The sequence below is a fragment of the Tripterygium wilfordii genome, chromosome 8 (genome assembly GCF_013401445.1).
Source record: "Tripterygium wilfordii isolate XIE 37 chromosome 8, ASM1340144v1, whole genome shotgun sequence".
NCBI classification, from domain to species: domain Eukaryota; kingdom Viridiplantae; phylum Streptophyta; class Magnoliopsida; order Celastrales; family Celastraceae; genus Tripterygium; species Tripterygium wilfordii.
The window spans coordinates 12235861-12247568 of NC_052239.1; the positions used below are offsets into that span (position 1 = coordinate 12235861).

The 11708-nt window shown below is 37.4% G+C and overlaps 2 protein-coding genes across 4 annotated transcripts; one reads left to right on the top strand and one right to left on the bottom strand.

Moving 5' to 3' along the window:
* Positions 1-276: 276 nt before the first annotated feature.
* On the bottom strand, positions 277-3867 carry LOC120003502 (probable E3 ubiquitin-protein ligase RHB1A). Of its 2 annotated transcripts, none has more exons than XM_038852510.1 (5): positions 3744-3867; positions 2943-3053; positions 1364-1721; positions 1142-1251; positions 277-834 (listed from the first exon to the last, which is right to left on the bottom strand). In XM_038852510.1, the coding sequence occupies exons 2-5, from the start codon at positions 3003-3005 to the stop codon at positions 805-807; spliced, it is 561 nt and encodes a 186-aa protein (XP_038708438.1). In that variant the 5' UTR covers positions 3006-3053; positions 3744-3867; the 3' UTR covers positions 277-804. The 2 variants fall into 2 exon arrangements, with proteins under 2 accessions (XP_038708438.1, XP_038708436.1); XM_038852508.1 differs by having other exon boundaries at positions 1142-1263.
* Positions 3868-9304: 5437 nt separating this feature from the next.
* LOC120003412 (calmodulin-binding receptor-like cytoplasmic kinase 2) lies at positions 9305-11708 on the top strand. 2 transcript variants are annotated; one of them, XM_038852394.1, is made up of 7 exons: positions 9305-9612; positions 9829-10058; positions 10139-10307; positions 10433-10522; positions 10623-10924; positions 11079-11398; positions 11477-11708. In XM_038852394.1, exons 1-6 carry the CDS (start codon positions 9363-9365, stop codon positions 11358-11360), a joined length of 1323 nt encoding a protein of 440 aa, XP_038708322.1. In that variant the 5' UTR covers positions 9305-9362; the 3' UTR covers positions 11361-11398; positions 11477-11708. The 2 variants fall into 2 exon arrangements, with proteins under 2 accessions (XP_038708322.1, XP_038708323.1); XM_038852395.1 differs by having other exon boundaries at positions 11079-11373.

Consider the following 11708-nt stretch of genomic DNA (forward strand, 5'->3'; position numbering starts at 1 on the left):
GGCTTCATTTTCCTGGTACGAGTCCGACACTGACACTTCGTCATTTTAGAAGTGTCCGTGCTTCCTAGGATAGAACACTCATCCCCATTTATCAAGCCAAGAACAACAATACTTAAACCTCATCAGGTACAGATGAGTTTTCCTTTTCATGGATTCCAACCTCAAATCAAATCTATATATCTCCAGTTTCAGACTTCCAGTCCATAGTTGCTCTTTAAAGAGAGAATGCACGAAAGTAACCGCAATGACTATCCCATGAAGAGTGAGTCAAGAATAAATATAAGTTCGGACTCGGTATATTCTTTGTTCAATCCACTCTCCATCAATCAATCAAGGGTCCAACAGCAAATGAATCGACACGACAAATTATACACAAAATACAGCATCCAACAGCAATGAACTTTCTGTACAAAAAAAACAATCCAGCTATCAAGACAAAAAGTAGGGAGTCCTATTATTAAGTTTTTTCTTCTCTTTTCCTTTTAACAAAATATATTTCTTTGCTTCCGACCGCATTCAAAACGCCACAGGTCAGTCGCTGAGATTAGTCTTCCAACAATCCTCTGCAAACCAACCCGAAATACGGTGATCACAGTATAAATAGTGAAATGGGGAACCGGAATAGTATGGAGCTTCACATTTGTGTCAAAATTTCAGTTCTGACGTAGTGGAGACTAACTTGATAAAAAAGATGACAATTGGACAAGCTGCAATCTTACAAACAATGAAGACTTGATACATCAATCTGATGGCACCATCGGCAGATCAATTACGAATGAACAGCAGTAGAGAAGCAAATAGATGCTAATCATCGGGATAGTCAAATTTCATTTCCTGCAACAGTAAAGAAGCAAAACATTTCGTTAGCGTCCAAGAACAGAGTGCTTCCCATATTTGCTGACAACACAATCCAGGATAGCCTGATAGGACTCCTCACAAATCAGAACAAGGGTTACTACAATCGTATCATACACTAGTATGTCGTGATTACAGTAATACACAGGCCACTCTTTAAAGGAAACCAGAATGTCAGCCATATTGTAGCTAACAAGAGCATGAAATTTTGCTTAAAAGAAAACAAGAGCAACAAATTCATTTGACTACAGCACATACAATTTGTTGAAGCTTGAAAGAAGTAAACCTGATCGCATATGGGGCATGAATCGCTTCTCTCCATCCATTCCAGAATGCATGAAAGGTGAAAATGATGTTCACATTTTGTCATGAGTTTTGGGTTCTCCTCATCATACTCTGGAGACAAAACTTTATCAAATTTTGCCTGTTAAACTATCAATGCAAGTGCAAATGAAAATCAAGTGATGAAAGCATAAAAGATTTTGGAAAACCACTGATAATAAACCACCTTCAAGACAAATGGGACAAGCATCCTCTTCTTCCACCGTTAATGTTGAAGTTTTAGACTTCCTTGGGGAGACAAGAAGCAAAGAACTAGCTTGGGTTTTGCAGTCTGATTCCTCGAGATCTTCACAAGTGGCTAAGGTTTCAAAGCTACTTCCACTAACTGTTTCTATGATAGATTCATAATCTGTTGCTTGTGGACATCCAAAAACCACGTCATATGGCAGAGGGGCAGGAGGAGCCCGGAAAGTGTCTGGTATTGATGCTTCTAGATCTAAATCAACCAGAAGGCCCACCGCGAGTGAAGAAACAGCAGCATTGTTAGATGTTAAGGACTCGTGCTCTTCTGAACCAGGTGGACACTGCAGAAAGTAACCACAAAATAATATTATTAATCAGCAAATGGCTCCTCTTAAACAACTTTTTGTAATGATAAATCAGAATTCATTAGGCCAAGTTCTAATGTTCTAATAAGTCATCTTATGTAAAAAATTTGGTGCCACAGCAATAACATATCAGCATTTCTGTTACCAGCAGTTTCCAGACTCCAGAGTATACACAAAAACAGGCTCCAAAGAATAATTTCATTCCTCCATCATCAAAGACAGATTTCGTTGATTCCTTTCTTTCCGGATTGGGATGCGGTTGTTAAATATTTTAAGAGAGCAGCTTGTATAGAGATTGACAGTATATAAAGGGGAAACAAAATTACCTGCTGCTACACAACGTGACCACATGACAATGGAAATGACAAGACAAGACAAGTGACTACAGTGGAGGCATTGTGAAAATTGGTGGAGTAAGGGGCATAGTAGTAGCGAAGAGGTAGGCCTGATTTTAATGCCAGTGAACGAGAGATGAAAGGATAGTGATAGTATTGATATAAATGGTCCAATGATGTTTCACAAAGGAAATTGTGAAAACATGGATAGGGATAGGGATGTTATGACTTGATTTCAGATTTTTGATCAAGCATAAATTACTGGTGTAAAAAAATCCCAACCACAATGACAGACATATTGACCATTCAAGTAACTCCAGAGTCATGACTTCACCACACAACATTTTGCGGAAACAATTCTGATAACAACAACCTCCATGAACATACAAAATCAGGACCCCTAGAATCTAGAAAGCAATAATATGAGTGAATTTGTGCAATACTACATTAAAGCATGTTGACCTTGACAACTTTTTTTTAGCCAACGCATAGCAAGCTCCCCACTTTTTTTTATCATTTAGCAACACTTATTCATTAAAACCTTGTGATGCCATAACAGAGAAATCTTTTTAAACAAAAGTAACCTTTTCACGAAAATCAATGAGAAATTCAACGATTGCACAAAGCATAGTGTACTTCCCCCACATTCATCACCAATACAAGATACAAAAGATTATTTGAAAGTTATGAAACACAAATAGGAAAATGCTTGTGGTAAATAGGCCTGATAAATAATCATAATATTCCAGACACAAATTAAAAAATAATAATCATAGTATTAGAAATCTATAAAATAAGCCCTATATTAGGTCAGGCACCTTAGGAAATAAGTATTAGTAACAGTCTAAGGAGTATTACTAACGTAATAAAATACTGGCGTTCCATGCAAATGAGGTTTCCTGGACGAACAACAGCAACCTCCCATGCCCTGCAGTTATTTCTGTTATCTCATACGTCCTATGTGCATCCTTCCCTGTTTTTAGCAAAAAGAGCAGCCAAAATGCTACAGCATTAATAACATAAGAATGTAAACGGAACTGCAAAGTTGACTAGTTGTGCTGACACAATGTAATAGCAATAGTATCTTAACCCACACAACATGGACCAAAATATGTTGTGCCCCTCAATGTTGCACATTTGCAGCAGCAATCTCATACTAGGGAGCTCACACAGGGAAATAAAACAAACAGTTATTTAAGTTTCCTAAGGAAAAACCAAAATCATATGTCGGTCAGCATTCCTCATTCAGAAGTGATATATCCCATTTCGGACATTCAAAGGATTATGCTAACAATTTCTAGCAGTTCAATTACGATTACTATAAATAATCAGAACCGACACTGCAAAAGGTAAGGACTTCCGGAAATCAACAACAAATAAGCCGGATTACCAAGTGAAACCAACTAAAAACAATCAAAACCAACAAAAATGGCAAAATCAATGAGTTAATTTCATTCAACTATAAGAATCAGCATAAACCAAAAAGGGATTAAAGAACATACAAAAGACCAAACCCTAATCGGATATTTGACAGAGAAGAAGCAACGCATGATTCGCAATGAATATGGAGAAATCGGAACTTAATAGCTAATGATTACTTAAATTTAGAAAGAAAAAAAGAAAGATTAGCAGAGAGAGAGAGAGAGTAATCAGCGAAACTTACCAAGAAGAGGAAGAGAGAGATCCGTGCCTCACTTGTATTATCAGAGGGTTTGTTCTTATATGAGGTTTTGTTGTCGTCGTTGTTGTTTGGGTATGCGCTCCATTCGTATCCATTTCTGTAGAATACAAGATTATGGACTAATTGGGGTAATTAATTAATACTGATATCGTTTTAGAAGAGTGTGTAAAATTGTAAATAAAGACAAAGTGGAGAGTCAAGGGTGGAAGAATCTTCGATTTGAATAATGGGTGGAAGGATCTTTGAATAATGTGTACCACCGCCACGTCATTATCGTGGAAGTGTATTTAAGAAAAGACAAAAAGGGGTGGAAAAGTTGATAATCAAATTGTTGTTTATCTTTTGTAAATATCTCTCGACTTTATACGCTGAATGCCAGAGTAGCGTGTTGGCTGCTCAACTTCAAGCAATGGTTCAAAGAAGTTCTCTTAGATCATTTTTCGTCATAATGGAGATGAGGTGGTCGTTAGTTGCTGGGGCGTGGTAGTTAGTTGGTGCGGTGTAAGGAGGAGGTAGAGACAACTTCGTGGCCAAAAAATCAAAGTACTCAACATCGAAATTGGCGAGCTTCTCGAAATTGGCTTGAACTTCGTTCCATGCATCGACACCGTTGGTTTTACTATTGGTTATGAATCTCAATCCACGCAGTGCTTTATGTGCACCAGATCGAGTCCGTTCAAGATGTGCTCGCTCCCCCTCAGAGCTCGAGCAGCAAGAGCCGAGTCCATACCCCTCTAGATCCACCACCTTTTTGGAAGGTTCCACGACATTATGAACATTGATGTTTGTTTTTTTAAAATATTTTTCGAAAGTCATGTCACCTTTTACAAGTAATTTTTTTTGTCGAATGAATGTCACGTCACATATTCAAATCTATATCAGTATTTTTCTTAACGAAAGTTTGCACTAAGCGCTAACAGAGACCATTGTTCTAGGTGCAAGGGCTTGTTTTTGATTTTGATCAAAAACAAAGTAAAAGGGCTTAATCGATCATTTTTCTAAAGTACAAGGGCTATTTCATTACTGATTCCCTAAAAAAAATGAAAATGAGTGCTAATGATGTACCAAATATATACATACATTTGTGTATTCTTTACACATAAGTTCATTCCATTGTTAGTTGATTAAGAGTTGATATTGTCTTAAAAAGCTATATTTGCATATTGTAGGTGTCAAGGCAAGAAAGGGAGAAAAATAGCGCAAAATGAAGATTTGGACTCCAGAAGCGATTTCCGATCTATCGAACCTGCCAAAACAACCTTGAATTCATAGAGATAGATTGCATTTTCCGATCGATCGGAATAGTGTCCAATCGATAAGAGTTACTATTCACAACATGCGTAGTTTCGCGAAAAAGTTTCGAATTCACGTGTTTTTGAGCCAAAACGACCTCAACTTGTTTGGGAAACGACATAAGAGTTTGAGGAAGTATAAAAGGGTATAAAATAGGGTTTTGAGGGTGTTCTTGGAGCTAAGATTCATTCTCTACCTTGGAGGCCACCATTGGAGCTTGGAGAAGAAGAGGGTTCACAAGGGGGTTTTCTCTCTCCTCTTTTATCTTAGTTTTTATGGTTGATATCCATTGCTTTATGATGTATCTTGACTCTATGAGGGCTAGATTTCTTTACTAGGGTCTTAATGTAACCAAACCTTGAAGATTCAATAAACTTGGTTTCCTTATTTCTTGATTTCTCTCTCTTATTGATTGTCTATGGGTGTGCTTAATGCTTTTGGATGTTTGGCCATTATTCAATTGATTTGTTGCTTAGATTGAGACCGGAAGGAGATATCTAGAATTTTCCTCTTGCCATAGACCACATAGGTTGCATAAACCATAGGAATATATGGACATGACCTATGCAATCGCTACACGATTAATCCACAAATCTTAATGGGTTTTTGTCTCTTGAGCTCGAATGTTAGGAATAACAGGGGTTAGGGATAGAGATACTTTTGGTGTGACTAGACATAGAGCATTGGATAGGATAGGGAGACCGTTTGTCATTATTGAGAGAGGAATTAGGGATTAAGGGACCAAGAGAGTTGAATTGGATAGGTGAGGTGAAATTAAGTACTCTAGTGCTTCCCATCTTTGATTACATTTGTGATTAGTTAATTGCTCTTTTGTTCTTTGCTTGAGTTTAGTTTAAAAACAAAAAACCAATCTCGAATCCTTTTCCCCAATTTACATAGTTGTTGCTTGTTTTGACATTGATTTTGATTGTCAACATATTCTCGTGGAAATGATAATTTACTCATCTCTTTATTACTTGTGCAATTTTTGCGCTTGCAATTAAATCCATATCACGAATATAATTTCAAACATGAGATTGTACAATTGTAGAAGGGATCGTAATTGCAATCTAAATTCAAAAATTTTTGCCGATAGCAATAATTTCAGCTATCAGTAACTACTATCCAAGAAAATAAAACAAATCAAGTTATCTGTGATTTAATGAATATAAAAGATAATAAACTTGCATAAATTTTCTATTGACATTAAATAATATACATAATAATGATAATTGGATTGTTTTTTTTTTTTTTTGAAATACCTTTGAGAAATTTGTTTCTCATTGGAATCGAACATTGGACACATATATATCTAACTCAGTCAATTGCCAACCGAACCACCTCTCGTTGGTGGATTGTATTGTTTGAAACGAAAGCTGAACAAGTATTTGATTTAATTGACAAGTTGCGTGGTCGAAAGGAAAATGAACAGTTGAATGGTAAATGAACTTGACAAGAATTGTCTTTGAAAATAAACAATGTTTAGCGGACTAAAGACTTTGAAAATATATGAAACGAAGTTTGTCTATGAGATGGCAAGGTTGAATTTGGCAAGGGGTTGATTTTATTGAGTTGTGAGAGCCATTTTCTTCCATATTTCTTACAATTTATAACTGCTAGCAATTCCCATGTGTTCACCACACCTCCATTACTATCTCCCAATAACAAATTCTTGTTTGACTAGGTTTTTAAGGTGTCCATTGTCCGTTTTTTGACATAAATTTAACCGATTATTCTATCGGTTATTGATGGTTTGATCATCATTAACATACATTTGACAATAACCGATTAAACGGTCGGTTCGGTCTAGCACGATTTTTTGCACAGCCGTTTTGTTATTCATGTCCATTTTTTTTAGCTATTATGATTATTCATGTCCGTTTTGTAGCTATTATGCTTATATAGAGGCTACTTATTGTAACTACATATAACCTGATAAAGTGTGGCTACATATCATGGATAAAAAGCATAACATTAGTGATATTTCTTGTACTATATATTTTGTTTTCCTTCTTGGTTTAAGACTTCCAACCTTTGTTGAATAACAAAACACATTTTTTATTTTATTTTTCAACATGAATTGAATTTCCCAACTCTAACATGTTATCTATATGCTCTATGAATCTTAAGAGCTTAGTATTAACACTCGGATAGCTTATATGCTCCCTCAATCTGTTAGATATAAAAAAAAAATGTTTGTGAGCTACGTGGTATAATAAGGTTGTTTAGTTGACAGAATGAAGACTGAGCGAGAGATCAAGATGAGACAACAATTGGACGAATTGGGAGCCAGAAGAGACGCAACAACATCAGCACGTGGGGAACACGTGTCAGCCAAGGAATGATAAGTTATTGAGCATTATTGAGCGGTTAGAGAACATGGGACACTTGACAGTAAATCAACGGATCCAACTGTAAATATCGGTGTTAACAGTTTTATAGAACATGTATATAAACCTAGATTTTAGATTTTACAAGGTTTGATCAATCAAAGACTCAAACAGAGCATGTAATTTCCGTTTTTTAGCTTTTAATCTAATTAGCCCTTTCACATTTTCTTCCTCGTGTGTTTGCGCCCCTTGGAGGCCATCCTCTTTCTTGCTTTTGCGCCCCTTTTTGGGACTTTGTTCCAAGAGGTTTGTTTCTGCACACATCGTCTGATCTCATTTGTTCGCAACACTCGAATTCCGTCGCGCAAACACAATCTTAAGAGCTTATTATTAACACTTGAATAGCTTATGTGTGTTTGCTTTTTGTTGCAGGTATGCTTTGGGTAATAATTCATTTTCCTGAATTGGTGAAAATGTAAAAATGATTAATGAATTGTGATGCTAAAGCCAATGGTGTTTGTTAAAGTGGTGTTGGTATTCTATTGTCTAGATCAAATTATAGTATTATAATATGACACTTGACCTAACCTTGAAAACTACAAGAAAAAACCAGTTGATTGTCTTACATCATCGGTTGGTTGATTGGGTGTGTAATGTAATGCTACATCTTCTATTCCTAGACTTGGAGTAGAAGGTCTTTGGCAATCCCAGCAAAAGAGGTAAATTACATCCCTACATCATCCACCTTAAAAGAAATAAAATCCACATATGCCAATCTAGAGGTGGCAAAATTATTTCTGGTTCGAAAAACATTGAATTTATTCAACCTATAATAGACCAAGTTTGGACATAAATTATATATCCGAAATCCGGGTCCAAACACAAAATGTTTATCTGGTTTAAATCGAGTTGGGGTTGAAACACATAAATCTTGTCCTAATTTACTTGTCTGGATCCCAACCCGAATTATATTATTGTCCGATTTACTTATCCGGATTTCAATCAATCCGGATTTGGTCAATTAAGTAAATCCGAAATCCAATCCGGGATAAGATCAGGACATGCATGTAAATATTTCATAAACACATACTGTTATCTGACCTCTAAAACTGATTTTTTGTCAGCCCTATCCCAACCAACCCCACCCCACCCAGCGACATTTGCACCGAAGACCTCATGGCACCATTTTTGTTCAAATACGTTCTTTTCGGTCTTCATTTTAGCTACTTGCATCAACAGTTAATGATGCAAGTGCTCTCATATTTGTGAGTGTTTATGGTGATCCAACTTTTTGAAGTTGACTTAGCTTTTTTGGACCCAAGTTCTCTGGTTGATTGGCAAAGTACACCGTGGACTAATAAATACTCAACGACTTGAGAAGAGATTGGAGTTGGTCCTCCAAAAAATTAAAACTTGTACTCTTTAATATTTATGCTTCACCATATATATATATAGTTATACAAAATTTCAATTTATGCAGTATTTTATTTTTGGTAGGTACGAACTTTTTAACTTGAAAATGGAGGAAAGCCAATCCATACGACTGGCTGGTTCCACATATATTTGGAACAATTATGTTAGGGATCTCAATTGTTAAGTTTTTGAAGTACTCGAGAGAAATATGTTTGTAGTTAGAATTGAACTTTGTACATATATGTCTAACCCAGTAGATCGAGTCACCTGTTGTTACTCCCAAGTGTTAAGTTGTACGTATATAATTTTTTGTGCATCATATGAGATATGTGAAGCCCACAAATTTTGTTGGATCATGTACGTCTAACTTAACAGCCGAAATAAGTGGAATGCTTAACGGTTAGGATTTTACATTTTCGTATTTGGAAAGTTCAACGGCGCACGTTAGCCTCGGCTATCGTTTGAAATATCAAAGTCGTCTTTTTAATACTCTGCGCCAACGACCCGCCATTTCGACGTCACATACATCCACATACTCTCTCTCGCTCTCTGTAATTCTCTCACAATGGAAAGCCCAAACTCGTGGTACGGTCGTCGGAACAAGAGCTCCGACGGAGCAAGGTCGACGCCAAGTCGCTTTAGTCACTCGCCAAGCCCCTCCTACTCCGACGCCTCCACGATCTCCAGCAAGTCCAAGAATCCGGTGGCCAACGCAGCCAGATCGGTAGCTGGAGTTTTCGTTACCTGCTTCACGCCGCCTGAGACAGAGAACTCCAAGAAATTCAGAGATTCAGATGACTTCAAAGCTTCTCCTGGTAAATTTTTCTGTGTAGATCGAAGAATCTATGTTCGTCAAAAAGAAAGTTTTAGTAGGATCTCCGGTAGAAAAGTGTCCCTCGATTTGTTCATTTTAATACCTTTAGGGCTTCTTCTGCCTTGAACAATTTACTGGAATATTTTGTTATCTCTACTATGAAACGAATTGGCTAGGTTGGAGTGATTATTGATGTATTTTCTTGTTTGATTATTAGTTCCATCCGACTCTTCGCGAGGACGAAGTTCAAATAGAAGTATTCATAGCAATTCGCAAAATTCAGTCCATGGGAGAGAGGCTGGGAGAGTCAGGTTTACTATGGAGGAAATTCTCAAGGCCACGAGGAACTTCTCACCTCCATTGAAGATTGGACAAGGTGGTTTTGGGACAGTCTACAAAGGCAGACTCCAAGATGGAAATGTTGTTGCCATCAAACGAGCTAAGAAGGTTTTCATGATGGTTCCTATTAGTTTACTGTCTTCTCTCTTGAGAACAGAGGCTAAAGTGCTTGCTTACCATGTTTGCAGAGTATGTATGATACGCATCTGGGGGTGGAATTCCAAAGTGAAATTCGGACATTGGCACGGGTGGAACATTTGAATTTGGTCAAGTTTTATGGGTATCTAGAGCATGAGGATGAAAGAATTGTCGTTGTTGAATACGTTCCCAATGGAACTCTCCGTGAACACTTGGATTGTGAGTTCATTTTTCAATGTGTTCTACTTCTCTTTTGATTATGTCTTTGTGCTAATATGTAGTGACTATAGGGTGGGTGCACCAGAAGAACCTTAACACCTGAAATTTTGGAAGAATTTATGCAGGTATGCATGGCACTGTCCTTGATCTTGCTGCCCGGCTAGATATTGCAACCGATGTGGCACATGCAATTACCTACCTCCATATGTATACAGGTTTGGTTCTACTGTTATGACAACTCAAATCAATTTCTGTTGTAATTTGCTTGTGCTCTGAGAGAGATATAAGTGCATTAATTATTGGCTTTCTGTGCAGATCATCCTATTATTCATAGAGACATTAAGGCTTCCAACATCCTTCTCACTGAAAACCTTAGAGCAAAGGTTGCTGATTTTGGCTTTGCTAGACTGGCAGCTGACACTGATTCAGGTGCTACCCATGTCTCTACCCAAGTAAAGGGAACTGCTGGCTACTTGGATCCAGAATACCTGAAGACCTATCAACTTACTGAGAAGAGTGATGTTTATTCTTTTGGTGTGTTACTGGTTGAACTGGTAACAGGCAGACGCCCTATTGAAACAAAAAGGGAACTCAAAGAGCGGGTTACTGCAAGATGGGTATGATCTATTTTTGCTCTCTCATTTGTTCAATTGCATATTGCAAACTTTAGCCTTAACCTAATAAAAATAAAGAAAAGCACAATATACAAGAGGACAGAGATGAAAAGCGTCTTCTTCCTCTGTGTTGTGATTTGGGTTGGTGTCAGTGCAGGCAATGAAGAAGTTTACTGAGGGAGATGCCATTTCAGTCTTAGACCCGAAGCTGGAACGGACTTCTGCAAACCACCTGGCTGTTGAAAAGATTTTTGAACTAGCCTTACAATGTCTGGCTCCAAACAGACATAGTCGGCCAAGCATGAGGAGGTGTGCAGAGATTCTTTGGAGCATCCGCAAGGATTATAGAGATTTAACAGCTTCAGACTTTCGTTCTCTTTCCTTTGACTCTCAGAGTCAGCGGAGTACTTCTAAGAGAGACGGACAGGCAAATGGCTGAATAAATTCCCAATGTGAGTTGCGATCCAGTGAATACAGGTATACAAATTACAGTGACACGAAAGCCATATATGGTCTACTTTTGAGGAGAAAGAACTGATATAAGAAGTTTTGCAGGATTGCATGTTAGGAGCCAATAAGCTTCAAGAGACAGACGTGAAGATAGTGTTTTAAAAGAAAGTCCTCGTATGTACCAAGCACTTTGTACTCAAACCTGTTCATGGGGTTTTGCCTAGTATGTAAGAAATTCACCTTGAGGTGAGAAGGTTTCTTTCTTCCACTTGAATTTGTGTGTATTGTTGATAATTTTGTTATTCAATTCATTTGGCTATGGATCGATTGATGTGTA